The 22,625-nt window shown below is 49.3% G+C and overlaps 1 protein-coding gene across 3 annotated transcripts in view; it reads right to left on the bottom strand.

Moving 5' to 3' along the window:
- Positions 1–22,625, bottom strand: part of TBC1D22A (TBC1 domain family member 22A) — a 318,315-nt gene that overhangs the window by 120,373 nt on the left and 175,317 nt on the right. For 2 of the 3 annotated variants that reach the window (XM_059937195.1, XM_059937196.1), the window contains exon 9: positions 13,494–13,603. The exons of the other annotated variant lie outside the window; for it this stretch is intronic. In XM_059937195.1, coding sequence (XP_059793178.1) covers positions 13,494–13,603 — 110 coding nt within the window. The remainder of the gene's footprint in view (positions 1–13,493; positions 13,604–22,625) is intronic. 3 annotated transcript variants of the gene reach the window in all.

Genomic DNA, 22,625 nt, shown 5'->3' with positions numbered 1-22,625 from the left:
CCCATCTTGGAAAAAAAGTTGCGCACGCATGCTGGGGAGGGGCCTAGGGCAGGTCACGTGTGGAAAAAGAAGCCAGGTGATTGGCCAAAGGTAAACAGAGACCCGGAAGAACTGCCCGATATGAATGACTTCACCGCCTCTTTATTGGGCTCCTCCTCATTATGGGGGGACGCCCACACCCTTTCTCTCCCCGTGCGCATCTCTGCCCTGCTTCTGTCTTAACTAAGCAAACTGTTTCTCTGTGTGCTCTCCCACTTGTTGTCGTGCTGTGTCTCTAATAATAAACTTTGTACCTGTTTTTACAGTTTTTGCCTCCGTGAGAAATGCATTTTTCAACGGGGGCAAACGCCACGGCAGCTTTGCTTCTAGCCTCTAGCCCTAGCTGGTCTAGTGGCTGGGGTTCCTGGTTTTCACCCAGGCTCCCCAGGTTCACTTCCTGGGCAGGGAACTAAGATCTCGCTTCAAGCCACCGCTCACTGCTGTCTCACCAAGATCAACAGTATTTGAAGGGAGTCTAGGTAAGTTATAAATACGTGCTATAAAAAGTAACCACTAACTGAAAGAAAGGTGGGGAGAGGAGAGATGGCCCATAAGCCAGAGTGAAAACTAACAAGAATAATAAGAAATTCTCCCTGAGTGAAAAGAGCCGATCTGAAAAGACTACACACTGTGTGGTTCCACAGAAATGACATTCTGGAAGAGGCAAAACCATGGAGACAGTGAAAAGACCAGTGGTTGTCAAGGGTTCAGGGAGAGGGAGGGATGAACAGGTGGAGCACAGAGGATTTTTAGGGCAGTGAAACTACTCTGTGTGATACCATAATGGGGGATACATATCATTATACATTTGTCCAAACCCACAGAATGTACAGCACAGAGAGGGAACCCCAATGTCAACTATGGACTTTAGTTAATAATGACATATGGATATTGGCTCATCAACTGTAACAAAGGCACCACACGAACACAAGATGTCAATAACAGGAGAAACCTTGTGTGTGTGAAGAGGTGGCAACAGAGTATATCAAACTCTCTGTACTTCCTGCTCAATATTTCTGTAAACCTGAAACTGCCCTAAAAAACAGGGTCCATTAATTTAAAAAGTACCCAATGCATGCAAAAGAAGGGAGGAAAAAGGGAGGAAATAAGATGAAATGAATAGAAAATAAATAGCAAAATGGCAGTGTAAACCCCAGCCATATAAATAATTACTGAATGTAAATGAACTAAACACACACTAAAAGGGTAGGAAAGCAAAATCCAACTATAAGCTGTCTACAAGAAAAGTGCTTTAAATAAGAAGACACAAACAGATTAAAAGCAAAGGGATGGAAAAGACATACCAAGGAAATACTAATCATAAGGAAGATGGAATGGCTATATTAATATCAGAGGAACTGGAATCGAGGACAGGGGATATAACCAGAAATAGAGGAATATTTCATAACAATAAGCATATAAATTCATCAATAAAACATAATCATCTCACATGTGTGTGTATCTAATAACCAAGATTCAAACAACATGAAGCAAAACCTCACAAAACTAAAAGAAGAGACAAATCAACCATTATAGTTGGAAATTCCAGAAGTCCTCACTCAGCAGTTGACAGAAAAAGCAGATGGAAAATCAGTAAGGGTAGAGAACACAGGAAAAACACTACATATCAACCAACATGACCTAACTGATATTTACAGAAACTTCCCCAACAAAGCAGAACACACATTCTTCTCAAGGACACATGAAACATTCATCAAGATAGACTATGTGACAGATCTCAAGACACATATCAATTAGTTTAATTACCAATTTTAGGAATTGAAGACATCACTTTAGTCCTTATAGACATTAAAAGAATTAGGGAATATTGTAAACAACAGTATGTCAATAAATTACAATTGTTTAAAATGACCAAATTCTTTAAAATACACAAATTATCAAAACTGACAAGAAAAGAAATAGAAAATCTGGAGCCCTACCCAGAGCAGAAACTGAATTTGTACTTAAAACTTTCCCACAAAGAAAGTTCCAGGCCAAGATGGCTTCACTGTTGAATTCTATCAAGTATTTAAGAAAAACACAATACCAATCTTGCACAAACTCTTTCAGAAATCACAGGAGCATTTTATGAAATCACCATTTCCCTAATGCCAAAACAGAAAAAGAGAATACACAGAAGAAAAGAAAATGGAAGACAATACTGTCATCCCTTGGTATACAAAGGGGGTTGGTTCCAGGAGCCCCCATGGATACCAAAATCCATAGATGCTCAAATCGCATAGTCAGCCCTCTGTATCTGCAGTGCTATATCTGTGGATTCAGCAAACCCTGGATCATGCAGTACTACCCGTATTTAATTGAGGAAAAAAAAAAGCACGTGTAAGTGGACCTGCACAGTTCAAACCTGTGTTATTCAAGGGTCAATTGTATTCCTCATGAACAGAGATATAAAACTCTTTTAAAATATATTACATACAATACAATAAAATAAAATATCAAAGAGAATCCTGAAACATATAAAAAGACTAACATCTCACAACAAAGTGGGACTTATCTCAGGAATGCAAGCTGGCTTAACATTAAAAATTAATCAATGTCCTTCAGTACATTAATAGAGTAAGTCAGAAAAATCATATGACCATCCATCTCAACACAAGAAAAAGCATTTGGCAAAATACTGATTCATAATTATTTAAAAGTCTCAGCAAACTATGATCTGTCTTCCAGCTCTTCTTCCACCAAGTCTTACAAATTCTATCCTCAATCTCTTTGCCCTTTATATACTGGTATTCCTCAAATGTAAAGAAAAAGACCTACCAAAATAAGGCAGAATGTTTATTAAAAATACAGACTCCTTGTCTGTGGAATTTGCACTGTCAAAACCACCCTGATAAAGGGCATCTACGAAAAGTCAACAGCTAACATCAAAGTTAATGGTGAGCACCTAAATGTTTCACCCTCTCCACCAATACCTGGAAGGAGGTAAAAATGTCTGCTCTCATCACTTCCGTTCAACTTTGTACTTGAGGTCCTTGACAATGGAATAAGGCAAGAAGAGGAAATAAAAGCCACACATATTACCTAGAAAGAAGTAAAATTCTGTTTATTTGTAGGTGACATGATTATGCACATAGAAAATCCTAAAGCATCTACCCAAAAGCTCCTAGAACTAATAAGTGAATTTAGCAAGATTACAAGAAACGAGGTGTGGCATATATTTTCCACAACAATATCTCTTATCCCATATATTCTTTTATGTGACCAGGGCACTCCTGCATCAAGAGATGGAGTCTAATTTCCCTCTCTTTAAAGTAGGCTTATGACTTCTTTACCCAAAAGAGTAGAGTGGAAGTGATATTATGCGACTTCTGAGGTTCAGTCATGAAAAAATGCAACTAACAGCTTGCTTTCTGGAAGTCTTACTGGGAGCCTTGAACCATTATGTCAGAAGTCTGACTTTCCTAAGGCCACTGTGCCATGAGGATGTTAAGCCACATGGAGAGGCCATGTGTGGGCAGCTCAATCTACAGTCTCAGTCTTAGAGTCGTCCAAGCCCAGGCACCACACACGTAAAAGAGTGAGATTGCAGATGATTCCAGTCCCTAGGCATCAACTTGTGCCAGCTTTCAAGCCGTCTCACCAAGGCGCCAGACACCATGGTGCACAGACAGAGATTCGTGGTGTGTCCTGACTGAAATCCTGACCAACAGGATCTGTGAGAGTGATAAAACAGTTGTTCTAAGTCAGGAAGTTTTGGAGTAATTTGTTACACAACAATAGGAACTGAAAAACTGTCAGTTTACAAAACTCAATTGTATTTGTACAAACTATCAGTAAAAATCAAAAAAACAAAATTTACCAAGAAAGCTATACCATTTAAAGGAGCATCAAAAAAAAAAAAAAATCTAGAAATAAATTTAACAAAAGATGAGCAAAACCCATACACTGAAAACTACAAAATGTTTATTAGGGTAAGTTAAAGAACATTTAAATAAATTTAAAACTATACCATGCTTACAGATTAGAATAAATTAACACTGTTAATACTGTTAATTCTGGGACAACTGACACATAGATTCAAAATATAATTCCATATACAAATCAATTTTCACTGCAAAGTAAAGGAGCTGTTACAGTGGAGGATTACTGGACTGAATGTCAATACTATGACATAGTATGAGTGTGTTTCATGTTTGGTAATTGCAATCATTGTTGCTTTTGTTGTGGTCATCCATGTACAATGCTTGGTGTCAGTCGATTTATCTCTTGTAAAAATAAAATACAGTGTGTGTGTGTGAAAAAAAAAAAAAAAAAAAGAAAATCTGACAGAGGTGAAGAAGCTGCAACACCTTTCGAACCTTTGGGCTCACACCATTGATACCTCTGATCCTGATGACAAATGCCAATTTGGGTTCCACGGGTACGTGGAAGTTGCCAGCTTTTCTTGCCATCCCAGCCATTCGAATTTCAGTTCTGTACATCTGCCGGTATTCCCTGTGGTAGTGCTTAGCTTTTTCATAGATAAGCTTCCTCCTTCCCTTTCGAAGCATCTTCTGGGCAAATTTCTTTCTCAGGTGCTTGATCTTAAGCTCTGCGAAATTCTTTCGCTTTTTAAGGGTTTCTGGCACAGCAGGAACCTTCTTTTTATTCTCTTCAGCACTTTCCATGGTTCCAGCCAGGAAACAGTTAAAGTCATTTTTAAAAAATGGTTGTATTTTTAAGAAGTGAAAAGTTTCTCCTCCAATGTTGCTAGTTTGCTTATTAAATTTCCCTTGATAAACATTGTAGAGATGGTTCAGCCCAGCCTTTCTTATCATAAATTGCCATCCCATAAAGACTAAAATGATAAGATTTTGTTCTGCATGGTTGGGCTTGCCCTCTTGGTAGTCTGAGTTGGTTGTTGTTTGTTTGTTTATTGTTTTTAATGTGTAAGCATTCTTTGCCCCTAAAGCTTGACAAACCCTCCCTTTTCCAGCCTCCTGCTACAGCCTGTCACCAGGTCTAGGATTCTCACTCCTGGAGGGACTCCTTTGGCTTAAATCTCTTCATTTCCAGGAAGCTGTTAAATCTGAGAGTGGTGATGGTGGTAGTGTGTGTGTGTGTCTTTCTGTTTCTGGGAGGATCTTTAAAAAGGGCTGTAAACCTATTTTGGATCGCCTGCATGATTACCCTGTGACTCAGTCTGGCCATATTCTTTCAGTTCCCAGGTTTGCATGGGAGTTTAAGCTCACAGTGGGACCGAAGGAAGGCCATTGACATCCTGTCACAGGGTAGACTGAAGAGAAAACAGGGTGTGTGAACTGAGTACTCAGGCGGCTCCCGCTAACAGAGGCTTTCCAATCTCAAAAGCCTGGTATAGTTGGTACCTTTTTCATCACAGGCAAAGATGCAGCAAAGAGCCAACTTTGTAAGTCCTACGTTCATTAGGATTTTTGTCCTTGAATGGAATTTTTTTGGTTTTGTATTTTAGGGTACCATATTAAACTGATTAACCTTTCAAAATAATGGAATAGACGATATAATGGGTTTATTATCAAAAAGAACAAATTACAACAACAACAATAATAATTTATAAACCCCTTTTTGTGGGCTAAGTACTTTGCTCGTGTTGTTGCATTTAATCCTCACAACATCCCTCTGAGTAGATACGCATCATCTTCATTTTACAGGGAGGGGTGGGGCTTAAAGAGATTAAGTCACTTGCCCGTATCACACGGTGGGAGTTCAGCCCAGGCAACCTGACTCCAGACCCATCACACTGAACCTCCTTTGGTAAAAGAGAAGACACACAACTATATCTTCCTGCCATTAAACACAATTTCAGTTCTTTAATCTCAGCAAAATCGTATCTATCACATTTATGTCTGTATTTTGGATTTTACTGGCATTGCAATTTTTAAAAATTTCTTTAAAAATAAATCACATATGCTTATTTATAAAAAAAAAAAAAAAAAAAAATATATAATTCCATTCTAAATCCCAGGCCGTAAGGCTTTTTCGGTAGGAAATGGCTAATGATAAACTTTATATAAAAATGCAAAGGACCAAAAATACTCAAGATAATTTTTTTTTTAAAAAGAACACACTTGGAGGACTTTACCGAACTCCAAGAAAAGCTACAGTAGTGAAGACAGTACGTACTGGTATAACAACCCATTAATAGATTAATGGAACATGATAGAGTGTCCAGAAATGGACACACATGTATACAGTCATTTGATTTTCAGAAAAGGTGCCAAAGCAATCTACTCTGGAAACATAACAAAACTGTTTTCAACAAATGGTGCTGTGTTAACTAGGAAATCTATATTTTAAAAAAGAACCATGGGGCCTTCCTCACACCATACAGAAAAATTAAGTCAAGCTAGATGACAGACCTAAAAGTAAAAACTAAAATTATAGTTTCTAGAAGAAAAACTTAGGAGAATACCCTGGTATGCTGGGTGTAGGAAAAGGCTTTTTGGTTAGGACACAGACAACCATTACCACAAAAAATAATAAATTAGAATTCATCAAAATTAAAATTTTCTGCTCAGCAGAAGACATTTTTTAAAAGTAAATTGAGGGACTTCCTTGGTGGCGCAGTGGTTAAGAGTCCGCCTGCCAACACAGGGGACGCAGGTTCTAGCCCTTGTCCGGGAAGATCCCACGTTCCGCGGAGCAACTAAGCCCATGCGCCACAACTACTGAGCCTGCACTCTAGAGCCCGCGAGCCACAACTACTGAGCCCACACTCCTAGAGCCTGTGCTCCGCAACAAGAGAAGCCACTGCAATGAGAAGCCCGCGCACCACAACGAAGAGTAGTCCCCGCTCGCCACAACTAGAGAAAGCCTGCGTGCAGCAACGAAGACCCAATGCAGCCAAAAATAAATAAACAAACAAACAAATAAATAAATAAATAAATAAATAAAATTTTTTTTAAGTGTAAATTGACAAGCCACAAACTTGGGAAAAAATATTCTCGTTCCCTCTCTCGATATGGATATAGATATACAGATATAGATATCTAGACACCGTATGGTCAGGCCACTCAGGATGGCTGTTCTCTTGCTCTCTGTACATCCCTGCTGGACCAGCGCCTGCTTCACCTACACCTGCTCATGTGACTGACCTTCCTTCATACTTGCCCCAGGCCCCAGCTAGTGACTGTTCTTATCAAAGGGGCCATGAGGGGCGTGCCTCTCTGCTGGTTTCCCTGGTAACTGACAAGCCCACCTGACGTCAATTCCCCCTAAAACTGGCAACGGCCCCTTCTCCCGGGAGTGAAGACAGCCGCCATGTCCTGCCCACCGCCCGCCGCACGTGGTGAAGCATTGCTCCAGGAGCTAAGCTCCCCCGTCCATTAAACCGCTGATGTCTCTGTTGCTGACTCCAGGCTCTTTCTTCACTCTTAAAGCTGGGCAAGTAAAGGCCTTGCAAGCCTGTGGAGTGCAGCCCAACAATACAGATACATAGATACACACGCATGCGCGCGCGCGCACGCACGCACGCACACACACACACACACACACACACACGACTGCTAACCAGCAGAGATGAAAACAGGGCTGTGCAACGCTGGTGAGGACGTGGAGCAGCCAGACCTCACTGCTGACGGGCTTATGAAATAGCGTAACCAATTCGGGGAGAAGATCTGGATGTTTTTCATAAAAACTAAGTATAGCCCTACGCCATCACCCAGCAAGTCCACTCCTACGTATTGACCCAAGAGACAAGAAATACACGTCAACAAGAGGACGACTACATGAGTGCTCACGGAAACGTCACTCCTAACGGCCGAAGACTGGAAACAGCCTTGGCTTCCACCAGCTGGAGGATGTTTAACCAAACTGTGACAGAGTCACACGATGGAGCACTGCTTTGTAATTAAGAGGAATGAACGATTCATCCAGGCAACGACATGGATTTCACTGTTTTCAATGCTACTGTAAATTGAATTTTTTTTAATCTTCATTTTTACACTGGCGCACAATAACTCACTCTTAATGAATCTTCTGCTTCAGCCCAGTAACCCACACATTCTTGTCTATTTAATAAACGTTTCTAAAATGTTGCCAAGAGTTCTCACTGTTATCGACTGGAGCGCTAACATCACAGCTCTGAAGGTGCTTCCACCCCGCGCATGACGCATCTGGACGTGAGACAGGAAAGCGCCATGTGGAGCGGGCGCTCCGGCCATCCACCGTCCACACGCGGGCTGGGCACGAGGTCTGGCTCTGCGCCCTCCTCCTGCTGCTCCGCTGCCCTTTCCAGGTGGAGACTCCTGATGCGAACAACAAAAGCCACGTCAAGGCCACGTACGCATCCTCTCCACCACCTTCCCAAGCAACGCACCGGCCCTCTGTTCTCTTTCCTTGGAGTTTGGTTGAGAGGTGGCAACAGATCGAGGTTCTGGCTCCTTCTGAAGATCCTGGGCCACCTTCTGAGCGTGCCTCGGGCCGCTCTCCTTTTAGGAGCAGAACCTTCTCCAAGGGCTCCCTGTGCAGGCTCTGGTTCCCTGTGATACGTCGTCCCTTTTCTCCCCCTGGCTAACTCACAGCAGCTGTATTTGAGGGACCACCCCGCCCCCCGCAAGACAGTGTCCCCTCCAGCCCCCAGTCACAGGTCTGGTCGTTCCCGGCCTTTCTCTGCCAGTCACTACACCACCACATTTCCAGCCTTTTCTCTGGCAAGTTCCAAGATAATATCGTCACTTTCCCCAGTATTCCCATCCCTTCCACGCCAGCAACCAGTTCTTAGAATTGAGTCATTCTTCCCCAAGGAAAGAAAACGTAAATGACTAATTATAAAAGGCAACAGTTCTTTTCTACTCAAAGAGGCTGTCCTGCTAAGTAATGAATCTGAGAGTAACAGTACGACTGCAGGGCGGGCAAGTATGGAAGCCGTAACTCAAGAGGTGACAGCTCCCCGACAACCCTGGCGTCATGTCGTTGGTGAAATGAGAAGGCGGGCAAAGGCCCAAGAATAAGCCCCGAGAAGCCAGAGAAGGGCTCGCCCACCTGGACTGGGACCTGGGCCTGCCCTGCCCGGCGCCGCAGCAGAGCCTTCGAGCAGCTTCCTTCCTCAGAAAGTCCACGGGCACTCTCCTCCTCGGCCCCAAGGCCCAGGTCCTGCTGGCCTGTCGCAAGGCGGTCCTTTGTAAAGCAGCAGCCCATCAGCTGGACTGGCCTTTGGTGACCTAACCAAAAATCACCTCCAAAGGCGGCATTAGAAAGACACAATCCGTGAAACCACTGGAAGAAATAATGGCCCACCAAATTTTTTTTTTTTTGGCCACGCTGCGTGGCTTGTGGGATCTTAGTTTCCCGACCAGGGATTGAACCCAGGCCCATGGCAGCGAATGTGCCAAGTCCTAACCACTGGACCACCAGGGAATTCCCCCTTAAGTCTTTGGCTGGACTCCTCACATCATACCTGAGGACAATCGACCTCATTATGAGACCCGAGTGTGGCTCTGTCCTTTCAATGAGACGGGAAAGCCCACGTCAGGGCCCTCCACCTCACGTTCCCAATGGCCCCTGGACATGCAGTCAACTCACGATGCCCAGGATCCAAGGAGCAGGATACGGGCAGAAAGACCCACTGTTGTAGGATCCCAAGTCCCCGGGCACAGCTCCCCCAGTGCCAGTGCCAGCCGACGTTCACTCGTGGCGCACTTTCTCCGTCTTGTACTTTTCCTCTTGTGAGCTCGCCCTGGGGGCCTCTCCCTGAGAGCATCTCTCCCTGCGGGGCTGCAGCGCCCACGGTGCTCAGCCAACCGCTGGGCTCCCTGGGATCCTTTCAAGCAGCCTGTGAGGTCCAAACTGCATTCATAATGATACTGAGGCATCATCTACCTCTGTCGCCATGTTGGCATTTGCTGTCATGCTACAGAAGTGGTGGCAAGTAGAAGTGCTGGCTCGCAGCACGGACCAAGGCAGCATCCACGACCGTATTCAATGCCACACATTCGTGGTTTAAAAAGAGGCAGTTTCACTTAAGGATGTCCTGGGTGACACAGGAAAAGTTCCTAATCTTATGATTAGTATTGGGTTAAATCTTGACCCTTGATAAACATCTTTTCAGTATTCTATGGGAAAAATGGGAAGAACATGTAAAGCTCTGGAGACGTGAACCCAAAAACATTGATTTCTTCCAGAAAAGCAATTTTTGGTGCAATTCTCTGAGCTGAGAGCAGAACTGGATGCATTTTCCAAGAGAAAACGTACTTGAAAGAATGACCAACAGGCAAACTGGTTATTCAAACTTGGGTATCTGGCAGAAATTTTCTCAAAAATGAACAAAGTTACCCTGTCACCTCAAGGGAACCAATTCACAGTGTTTGCTGCCAATAATAATATTTGCACTTTTAAGCCAAAATCTGAATTTTAGAGAACTTTTATCCACCACTCTGCGCTTGACAGTTCCTTATGAGAATGGTGGTAACACTAACAAAGGTGATTTTTTGATACTGTACGATGAAACGCACCAATGTTTAGATGATCTACATACCTCAGGCATCCAGGATTTTCCAATGACCAGTGTCTGATGTGACAGAACCATGCATTTGTAAAAGATCTATTCCAAGTGCAAGACAGGTCAATGGATTTTACTGTGACTGAGCACAAAATGTTCACTGCTACGGCTTCACATTCACACTGCAAGTGACCTTTAAGAAACTACCATCTGTTCGGCTGTGGTACAGCATTAAAGGGAAAACATCCACAATCATCTGAAAGGGCTGTTAAAATACTTCTCCCTTTTCCAACTACATACCTGTGAGAGGCTGGGTTTTCTTCATATACTTCAACCAAAAAAGCATATTACAACAGGTTGACTGGGGAAACACATATGAGAATTCAGCTGTCTTCTGTCAAGGCACGTAAAGTAAAACCATGCCTTTCTTCTCACTAAACATTTTTGTTTTGGAAAATATTCATTTATCATAAAAATATGTTATTTATAATAGCATACAATGGGTTTATGACACCTGGTCCATGTTTCCTCTTGATTTTAAGTCAGTTCATATCCTCACACTTATCCAAACTACAATGGCGACAGTACTTGCACACGCTGAAAAGTCCCCCACAGAGCTCGCACAGGGTCACGGGGGATGGCCTCATCTAAGGGAATTACAGAAGAGCCCCCCCAGACTCCCTGGATGCTGGTAATGGGCATCTCTGAACGCTTGCTCACGTGAGGATCACGTGGAATCAGTCGTGAGCATGTGACAGAAAGACAGACGGCTGCCGTTGGCCTGGCGTGCGTGGTAATCACACACACACACACACACACACACACACACACACACACACACACACGCCAGAGAAGCATTATGCCTTCCACGCAGCACCCCTGTCAAGAAACCATTTCATCAGACAACAAATCTCGGGTGAAAAATGAAAAGCCAGCATCAGTTTCATTGTACAGCTGATTTTATTTACAAATAGAAGCCGGACAATCTTGTATTTAAATAGCAGAAGTTCCATCACGCATGATCAGAAAAGTGACATCTGAAATTTATAAAAAGTTTCAGATTATGATTCAATCTCCTTTCCAAGGAGGAAAAGAGTCTTAAGTTTTGGGAGAAAGACTGAAAAATATGAAAACATTAGCAGAGTAGGGAAATGATGAATTGATGCTGGGGCCAAAATCTGTCGCCAGCAGGCACATTTTTCTTTACAAGATACAAAATCAGTAAGGAGGCGTTCTGATGGGCTCTCAGATACAAGCTTTCTATTATTCAACTCCAGAAAGGGCTTCTGCGTTCTCTTTGTCAATTCCTAAGTTATCAAGGGGAATGAGAACCCACACAGTTTTCTTCAACAGAATCGTCCTAGCTGATTTATTCAAATTAAACCTCAGGGCCTCAGTCAGTCTTTAGATGACATCTTAGAAAAGCCTTGCTTGGACCATTTCCAATCAGGCAGCTTAGCTGAGGCCTCTCCAGTGGGCGGCATCAGGAATGCCTGCTATGACAACAGCTCAGGAAAAGCCAAAGCTGGCGGGAAACGCCTGTGACGAGTGCATCCGCAACGCCAGTCCTCTCTCTTCAGGGGGAAGGGCCCTCCTTACCTGGGACAAAGGGATCCTGGCAGAACCCAAGGCCCCCGCACAGCCTCCGTCCTGTGGCGGCCGTCTTTGGACCGTCCTCCCGTGAGTGACCAGAACGAACCTCAGACCAAAACCCTGCCCCGGGCTCTTCCCCTCCTCTGTTGGCAAATTCACGGTCCCCCTCCAGGGCCCAGTCTGCCCCGCATGCGTGTCGTCGGAGCGTGGTTTATGCCTTGTGCCGCAGCGCTCACACCTCTCCCCTTCACCCCGCGGTGAGCCCGGGAGCTCGGCCCTAAATCCCTTCTCCCGCCCCAGAACGGGTGCAGCCCCGGCCCCAGGCCAGCGTCTGGGAAAGCTGTGTGGGCACCAGACAAGCCTAAAATGGCCCACAGCTGGCTCGAGGGCCGTCTACCTACCGCGGCCACTTCCCGCCACACGCAAGGCTCCAGCCCGTCCTCCTGCTCTTGACCTGCCAACGTCTTCCTCCCCAGGCACTGTGTTTGAGTTTCCCCCTGATTTAGGGGAATGGGTGATGTCATAAAACCATCCCAGGCCCCGGAAGACTCTGGCTTTCCAGGGAGAATCCCAGCCAGGGGCCCAGCTGACACCAGGTCCAGCAGAAGCCCCACCCACGGGGGGCAGGATGCCCCCCAGCTCACGCTTCCCTCTGGGACCCGGCAGCGTCACTGGTCCTCGAGCGCCGAGATCCCTGACCCGAGGCGGGCGGGGATGGTGGGGCTGGCGGCTGGCGGCTGACGGGCCCCGGTGTCACGGATGCGGAGCCAAGGCCTTGAATCTGATGCCCTTTTTTTTTTTTTTAAAGACCGCAATTGTACTTGAACATTTGTTACTTTTTTTTTTTTTTTTATGGCTGTATTGGGTCTTCGTTTCTGTGCGTGGGCTTTCTCTACTTGCGGCGAGCGGGGGCCACTCTTCATCGCGGTGCGCGGGCCTCTCACTACGGCGGCCTCTCTTGTTGCGGCGCACAGGCTCCAGACGCGCAGGCTCAGTAGTTGCGGCTCGCGGGCCCAGTTGCTCCGTGGCCTGTGGGATCTTCCCAGACCAGGGCTCGAACCCGTGTCCTCTGCATTGGCAGGCAGATTCTCAACCACTGCGCCACCAGGGAAGCCCCAAATCTGATGCCCTTTAAGAGGCGGGTTCCTCTGAACACAGTTCACGCAGTGAAGCGGCTCGTCAACGACCCCCCCGTGCTGGGGGGGGGCAGAACCACAGTCACCGGCGGCCGAGTGGAGCTGGGGGGGGGGGGGGGCAGGGGGGTGGAATACCCGCGGGGATCGGACTCTGCAGGGGGGGGCCTGGTCCCTCCGAGCCCCGCACTGTGCCCCCCAACCGGCTCCAGAGGCGCGTGTGCGCCCGCAGACACACAGTCACCCTGAGGAGCATGAACTCCGCCCGAGGGACGCCGCGGGGCGGGGCGGCGCTGCCTCCGGGCGCTCACCTGGATGCCGTCCAGCAGCCGGCTCACGCACCAGTACGTGTCGGCCTCCACGTTGCGCAGCGCGTCCGCAGGCACGCAGGAGACGTCGGCGGTGTCCACGTCCTCGTCATCTGTGCCGCGGGGCGGGGGGAAGACAGGGAGCCGTTAGCCCACGGGGCGAACGAGGACGTGCGCTCTGCCGGCAGGACCCACCTCCCCGCCCCCGCCCCCGCCCCCGCCCCGTTCTCCTCGCTCCAGCTAGATGACTTGGCATCTTCCACCGCATCACTTAATGGGTCTCCATTTTGATACCTAATTAGTTGCAGATAATTAATATTCTGAATCCTCTCCAATTAACATAATTAACATACTGTAAATCATTGCTTCTCAGGCATTTCACATCCTCATAAGAGAGGACCTAAAATATCAATTTATTACTTATTCCTAACTGAGGTCTGAACGTTTTTTCCTAAGATTTCTAAAATTCTGCTTCTCATATATTCACATATTCATTCAGTAATAACCCCTCTAAAAACCCGTTTCCAAGGTGAGAGTTCCCAAAACCACACTGCGTAAATACTTCTATGCTATGAGCAAACACCAAGAAAGCAAAAACACAGATGTGTTTGAAAGAAAGAATAGACAATGGTGCTCTAAATAATTTCCTCCTCCAAGCATAAAAAATCTAATGAGAAAGCATAACTTAAAAGCTTTAAAATGCAAAACAGATGCCTAATTGAAATGGCTTATCAGACATTTGAAGAAATTAACTTTAGATCCTTATAAAAATTGCTATCATCCAGCATAACACTCATAAATGTTTTAAAAATTGTGCATCGTATTCTTTTAATTTTATTTACTTTTGTTGTATTTTGCAAAGGTGCATGGTAACTTTGCAAGGAAAATGTTCTTTACGAAAAGAAACATTTCAGCCCGGAATATATTTAGAAAGTTTTAAGCGGGTAAAAATGACAATAATCGTAACAATGATAACTGCTAACATTTACTGAGTGGTTATTAGATGCCAGGCACTCTTCTTCATGTTTTAAATGCATTAACTCTATTGCGGCCACCGTTGCGCCCCTTGGGAAATGGGGTACAGAGGAACAACGAGCCGGCCCGGTGACGGCCTGGTAAGGAGTGGGGTCAGGGTATGGACCCGCCATCCGTCCCGGAGCCCGGGCTCGTAACCACTCCCACAGAGCAGGCCAGCCCTCCACACCTGCGCACACCTCACACCCGGGCTTCGATCGCCTCCCCAGCAGCAGCCCGACACGGCCTGACTCCCACCGGGTGCTGGGCTGGGAGAGCCGCCCGGGAACACCCTCCCACTCCGTCCTCCCTTCACAGCGGAAATCAGAAAGTAAAAACAGGGAGGGTTCTTCCAGGCCAGCACCCCGTGAGGGAACCAACCAGCTGGGGCCTCTGTGGGGGGCCTCAGGAGCCCAGAGAGGAGGCCACGGCCCCGGACACACATCCAACCGGGCACAGCCTCACGGCCGTGCAGACCACAGAGCAGATCCAACTCCTAATCACCGCGTCTCCCTGGAGGCACGTCTGTCCTTCTGGGCAAAGGAAACCAGCACTCTTACCTGCCTTCCTTCATCTCCTCCCTCATTCACGCAACGAGTTTCTGATGGTTTGGTTTGGTTTGGAGGGTTATTTTATTGAGATACAATGCACATACCGTAAAACTCACCCTTTTAAAGTGTACCATTCAGTGGGCTTTAGTGTATTCACAGGGTTGGGTAACCATCACCACGATCTAATTCCAGAACATTTTCATCACCCCAAACAAACTCTGGCCTCATTAGCAGTCACTCCCCATTCCCCTGCCCCTCCCAGCCCCCAGCAGCCGCCAGGCTGCGTCCTGCCCCCGTGGACGTGCCTGTGTGGACATCTCACCTCAGTGGCATCACAGGACACGTGGCCTTTCGTGTCTGGCTTCTCTCACTGAGCACGATGTTTCCAAGGGTCACCGTGTCATAGCCTGTGACAGTGCTTCCCTCCTTTTTATGGTATAATAACTTTCCACTGTATGGACGGGCCACACTGTGTTTATCCCCCGCCCCTCGGTGGTCACTGGGTCATCCCCACGTCGGGGCAAAGTGACGAGAGGCAGCAGGCCCTCCCTGTGTCCCTAAACTCCGGACCCTTGGGCACAGAGATGAGGAGGAACAAACGCCCCCAAGAAGCTGGTGGGTTAAAGGGGAAAACACCTTATAAATGGAAAACGGAAACATTTAGGTACCAGACAGTCACCCAGATGATGGGGGAGGGGTGGGTTACTCGGACCCAGGCTGTGTGCTCAGCCAAGGCCCTGGCAGGCAGACCCAGGCGGCCCTGTCCCCTTCCCTGTGACATGGGACTGGGATGAAGAGTGCACCGGGGCCAGCCCTGAGCTCCCCTCTGCCCGAGTGCGCCCATGAACCTGCACCAGCCCAGCTGCCCCACTCCGGGGCTGGGGGCCTCCCTCCTGCACTGGGCACCGCTCTGCCCGCCGGGCTGGCCCAGCAAGGCGCCCGGCCTCGGAACTCTGCGGTCCCAGGAGGCACCCTAGGCCCACACGCCCTGAGCACACTCTGGGATGGAGGCCCACCTGATTCTGCGGATGGCCTGTCTGGCTCCGGAATTTCTCGTGGCAGCCGAGGCGGGAGGTGTCATCGCCGCCAGTTCACAGATGGGGAAACCACGTCTCCCCGGGGTTCACTGCCCTGCGCTGTAAGGGCCGCCCAGCACCGGGTCCCGCCCGTCACGACGCCCTTCCTGCTGCAAGATCAAGTTCGCAGACAGGAGTGCAAGTCACCTCGTCAGGGCGGAGACCTCCTCGCTGGGAAACTCGATTCAGCATCCCCCCCAAACTAGAGCAGAGCTGGACTGATTTTCCGTTCTCAGGGAACCGAGTCAACAATAATCAGAGGGCTCCTCTGGAGGTCTTCCATCCACGCACTCTCTTTCAAGGGCCTTCAAAGCACTGAGATACTTCCTCAGCTATAAGAAAAGGCAAGCAGGGGACTAAAGCCCTCCCCAGACCTCAGGCTCCTCTCCTGGGTCACGAGCAGCGGGGCTGCCTCAGCCCGGGTCCGCAGGGTGCGAGCTGCCGCGGGCTGTGGGCAGGAGACTGGGTGAGTTTTCTTCGTCTGTTTAGCTGGCTTATTATTTTATCCCAGGAAATACCGGTGTCATTTCTCACAATGGGCCATTTGGTACTCTTGGATGTAACGAAGTAATGGCATTTAACTCAGAGAGCCCCTATGCTAATCTGTCTTCGAAAAGCCAAGAGAATCGGAATGACCCTTATTGTCAGAATGAGATAAATACCCCCCGTGGTTTTTTTAGGGGAGTACAGAGGGCAGCACAGTCAGAGCCGAGGGACGGGCCCAAGAGCAGGAAACACGGTGACTGCCCCTGGCGGGGGGCACTGGTGGCTCCGAGGGGGCCCAGCTGGACCAAACCACGAACAAAAGAGCGGGTGTGGTACAGGCTCGGTCTGATAGAGGCTAAGCTACTAACCCCCCAGAGAGCCCACATCACGGGGCAGGGACGAGCTCTCGGGGTCAAGACCCTCTGGCCCAAGGGTGCACACCTGCCGCCAGAGCTCACTCACTGCCTGGGACAGCCCGGGGGTCGGGGTGGGGGGCGACCAGGAGGGGAGGAAACCCAAACACGGAGCCGCCCCACTCTGCACAGGCCCCAGGAGTCTGGGCTTCAGGCCGGCGGCCATGGAGCCCACGCCAGGTGGGACTCAGTGACAGTGGAGAGGCCGGAAGAAAGGCCGTCAGCCAAGACCACTGAGAGAGACCCACGGAAGTGAGGCTTCCCGGGCCATCCCAGGGTTCAAAGGAAGAAACATGACCCAAAGGGAAAAAATGATCCATTGACAGGTACAGGAGAGCAGACAGATCCAGGCCAGCAGCAGACGGAGGTGAGGCCTAAATAACAACGTGGCTGTGGCTGTGGCCGCGGCAGTGGCTCTGCAGCACCCCTGGGACCTGGGGGGTGGGCCCATTCTGACACAACCCGTGAAGATGCTCCAGGCGGGAGGGGGGCGCAGCACAGGGCCCCCCAGGGCGGGGCAGGGCCCACACAGCCTCCCCCCCGTCCCCACCCTGCAGGGTTGGGAGCCAGGACCGCTGGGGACTCACATGGCAACATTTAAACGTTATTTAAAATAACGGAATGTAAACCAAACTGTTTCATCAAAAACCGGACTAGATTCTCTGTCTTGCGTTTATCTTCTAATCACAAACAAACAGTAACACTGGCACGAGTAACACTGCACCCAGCCCCTCCTCCCCACGTTATCCACGACACCTCCCTTCAGGGGCCAGGCCCTGTACCCCGGGGACACCACGTTGAGGAAGGTGACCCCAGAGAGCCCTCAGAGTGCCAGGGAGGACGACAAGTGCACAGGCTAACCCAGGGGGCGCCTGGGTGGGGGGGGGGGGGGGGCAGAAAAGGCGCTGACCACCACCACAGCCCCGGCCAGTAGATCAGGAGTCCCAAGTAGACCACAACCAAATATAAAGGCACAGGACGTAAAAGCAGACATTTAATTAAAAATAACCTCACTTGTCTTCTTAGATCATAGAAAAGCTTTAGGGGATGATTTAAATAAATTCTTTGAAAATGCTGTTCTGCCATATGACTGTTTAAAAAGCAATTTGTAAAACAATCCCATCTTTACCAACAACTCCATTTATAAGGAAAACTCCACCGCTGCACGTCTGTGTAGACCTGCACACAGAGAACACTGCTCAGAGGAGAACCGTGAATGCCCCGGGGTGTGACTGGTGGGGTAGGAAGCTGTCACTCTTTATTCTCTATGGAAAGGTACAGGGTAAAAAGGGAACATCCATTTTCACAATGCAGTTATTTTAGCAATAGGGGAAAAAATGTTGGTTAAGCCATTGGGATAGTTTAACTAAAGTCTGTCTTTTCCACAGGTAAATAACCCTAGAGAAAAAGTGCCCAACGGTGGTGGTACTGTAAATGGTTTGAGAAGCTTGCAGGGTGTTTGGGGGTCAGAATGATTAGAGTGAGGGGACCCGCTGGCATTCAGTGAGTGGGGCCAGTGCTAGCCAGCCTCTGCCAGACTGGGCAGGTGGGCAGGTGGGCGGATGGGCAGATACAGGAAACTATTAAAAGAATGGAAGGGGCTTCCCTGGTGGCGCAGTGGTTGAGAATCTGCCTGCCAATGCAGGGGACACGGGTTTGAGCCCTGGTCTGGGAAGATCCCACATGCCGCGGAGCAACTGGGCCCGTGAGCCACAACTGCTGAGCCTGCGCGTCTGGAGCCTGTGCTCCGCAACACGAGAGGCCGCGATAATGAGAGGCCCGCGCACCGCGATGAAGAGTGGCCCCCACTTGCCGCAACTAGAGAAAGCCCTCGCACAGAAATGAAGACCCAACACAGCCATAAATAAAAAGAAATAAATAAACTTAAAAAGAATGGAAGGTACTCAGCCTGGTCAGGAGAAAACCACACAGGGATATAACTGCTGCTGTGAAATATCCCAAAACCTGTCTTAGGCAAGTAGAGAGCAGAAATGTCCTGCCCGTGTTGCCGTGTGCAGGAGACAGAGAGCATCAGTGGATAAAGGAACAGGCAGGCTGATGAGCGCAAAACCCTAGGACACTGTGAGGACGCGGGTGCCCACCAGGCAGTCGGGACACCGCCCCCATCGACGGACGGACGGACCCAGTGTCGCTCCTGAGTTTCCACGGCGCGTCCTCTGGTGCCGGGGCCGTTTCATCTGAAAACAGCCCGCTGAGGAGAACACGTCCACCCGACAGACACGGGGCCTGCGGGCAGAGGGCGGGCCGGGAAGGGCAGAGCCCAGAGGCTGTGCTGGTCCCCTCGGTGTCGCCGCCGCTCTGGACGGGCCGGGCACCGGGGCCTCTGACTGCGTGTAGAGAGGAGGGAGGAGGCCTGGTCCCTAACCTCCCTGCATGGCAACAGCTCTAGAAAAGCAGGACCTCGTGCGTAAGAAACACTCCCTTGTCCCTGCCCACGTGGGACTGCCGCACAAGCTCACCGAGCTTTCCGTCTGCTGGGGGCGGGACTCCCACGGCCTCCTCGCTAACTGGAAAGGGGAAATTGCTCAGTTTAAACAGCGCTGGGACCATCACGGGATTCCAGGATCGCCAGCGCGGGCTGGACGGCAGCCTCACTCAGCACGAGGTGTGGGGAAGAGCGCCGGCCCTGCTGGGCAACGGCGAGGGCAGGGAGGGGACCAACACTGCGGTTACGACTACGTCCATCACCCACTGGGCACGCGCCCTGCGATAAACCCCTTCACGTAATTAGAAGCTTAGCTGGTAATCAAAAATAGTCCCTTCTGTATCAGCAAGCTGGAACCGTTCTACTGTCTAATCTGCTGCATCGCTCAACTTGGGAGTTTTAAATTTGAAACCCTGACACTTTTGTGATGGAGACTCCATTACATAGATTTGGGCTCCAATGTAGGGAAAAATCCTGCTTTGGCCAGAGAAGTGTCACAACTCAAGACTGTAAATTCACGAAACTCCTCGGCCCGGCAAAAAGAACGAATGCTATGATCAGATTGGCTGAGCAGCAGGAATGTTTAATTCTCATATAAACAATGTTCAACACAAGGTCACGGACTACACCCTGTCAGAGTGCCCAGTTCTGTGATGCAGTTGAAGACCCGCAGCCCACAGCCCCGGGCACACGTGGGTGGATGGGCTGTCAGCAGACAAGGGTAACAGATCAAGGACAAAGCAAGGACCGCGCGCTGCCCCCTGGTCAGGCAAGACGGCACCACTGGGCCACGCTCAACTGTCAACCTCCGGCCCTGAGAGGGACCCCAGTGACACGGATCGACCTTCTCTCAGCAGCAACAGGCTCTGTTTCCGTCCCACCCCACCCCAAGCACACCCCCCATCGGGGCTTCCAGTCTCACAGACGTGCACCCCTAGGCGGAAGGCACGCTCTCGGGAACAGGACAGCGGGGCGGCCGGGCAGCTACTGGTCTCTTCCTGTAACAACGCGGGTCTCTGATCCCCAGGGGAAAGGGCCTGTCGGCAACACGGGAAAACGGCAGTGGTGGTGTGGGTAAGGAGCCCAAGAGTGAACGGAAATTTCTGTATCTTTAGTGACCCTTGTTTTCATAATGTCCTTTTGGCAAAAGAAAAATTTTTAATCTCATAACATTCTTTTAGCTTGAAGGGATCTTTGATTTTTTTCATAATTCTGTGAGTAGGAGTTTTTGGTAACAGAAACGCTACTGGTGGAAATACCGATTGATTCTATTAACTTGTACTGAGCACTTGTACGTGCAGGAAAACGTGGGGATGGCTGGCAGGTGAAGACGAAACCAAGAACCACCCGCAGAGTCCGGAGGGAGAGGGCGCCGATGCACTCGTCCACGGATGCGCTGACTCACTCATTCTGTTTATCGACCTTGTTCATTGATAACATTTGTTGACCTGATTTATCTCCAGGAAGATGCAATTCACATGGCCGTGCCTGTGAACAAAGAACCGGCCAGCTGGAGAGTAAGCAGGGACAAGGGGCAGACACAGAAGGTTCAGAAGAGCACAGGGTCCCTGACCCCCGGGGAGGCGTGAGCAGGGGAGACGTGGCATCCCAACTGGGCCTGGGAAGACGCAGAACAGAGCACACGGTGACGGGAAAGCAGGTGACGTGAGGGAGGGGACTCAGGAGGCAGAGCCGGGAAGTGGCACGGGCGTCTGCACAAGAGGCGGTGAGGACCCTGATTCCGTGGCCCCGGCGGCAGGCTCCAGAGCCGGACTTCCTTAGCGGGAAGGGGAGCCGTGGAGACAGCTGTGCATCGGCGTCTCACGCAGGGGGGTGGGGGGCGCAGGGACCCGACGGAGGGACAGCACCGTGGACAGGAAGAGAAGGCCAGAGGCGGGGGAGATGCTCCCAAACAGGGCGTGTGCACCTCAGCCGCCACGGAGGCTCACGTGAGATCCCGGGCCGCGCCACTCACGTCCCCACGCTGGTAAAGTCACGGCCAGAGAACAGATCAACTCCACACCGTGAAATGCCAGGCGCTGGACCACCTGCTGCGGAGGACAGGTGGCAGGCCAGGACGCGGCAACGTCCCGCGGCATTTCCTCCATGGCGCGTGTCACGAGCTGTGTCACCCCCTACTGCTTTACCTGTGTGCTCTGTCCCCCCACTGCAGTAAGAGCCCCTGGAGAGCAGGGCCATACCCATCCCGCCCTCCGTGTCCCCAGGCCCTCCACCCACACACAGCAGACGCCCCCAAAACACCCGCCAAGTGAATGAACAGCCTGCCACCAAAGAGCCGACAGCCTAGGAGGGAGGAGTAACTACATCAACAACTGGACCTAGAACACAGTAAAAGTTATGCCAACGCACCCTATGAAGAATGAACAAAGACTACCCCAATGGCTCTGGTTAAGGGAAATATCCAAATTATTGCTGCATTTAAGATTATACATAAAATCTAACTTGCCTCCGCTAATGCAAACAACAAGTCAACCAAGGAGAATTCCTTCAAACTGAAGGAGACATTCTTCCAAACGATGTCACGTACAGCCTGCGCTAACAGCCTCCTTTCCGCAGAAGCTCAGGGGGCTCTGAGAAGGCCAAGCTCCCTCTGATCTTGAGGCCCCCTTGAAAGGCCGCAGCTCAGGCTGAGCTCGCCTTTGAGAATCGCAGGCACACTTTCTCGGGAAAACGGGGCCCCAGGTTCACGGGCTCCCGCCCTCTCCGCGCTCCGAGAGTCATAAGCAGGACACACACGACCTTCCCCAGGGGCACACAGACCATTAAACCCACAATGCTCATCTGAAATGCAGTGGAGCTTGGACCCTCCCTCATCAGGCTCACAGGACGAAAGCTTTCACATCTATTCACTGAATTAAAGGCTTTAAGCCCCTCAGTATTCCCTCATGGGGAAAGGAGTGGAAGACTTTTGGTTAAGACCTTTCTGATGCCGTGTTTCCAATCAGAAGCAGGTTCTGTAGAGACCCATCTTTCAGAAGGCGGACAGCAGTCATTCATACAGAGGATAAGCTTCCTGGAGTCATGCTCATCTGCCAAACGCAAATTGATCATAAATCAATTCATTCAATTGATTTACTCCCTTTATCTAATTAAGTCAAAAATAATTCCTCAAAGGATAAACGGGTCTT

Source organism: Balaenoptera ricei, chromosome 10, assembly GCF_028023285.1.
Source record: "Balaenoptera ricei isolate mBalRic1 chromosome 10, mBalRic1.hap2, whole genome shotgun sequence".
NCBI lineage: Eukaryota > Metazoa > Chordata > Mammalia > Artiodactyla > Balaenopteridae > Balaenoptera > Balaenoptera ricei.
The sequence above is the reverse complement of the archived record's forward strand: the minus strand, read 5'-3'. Positions and strand labels throughout refer to the sequence as shown.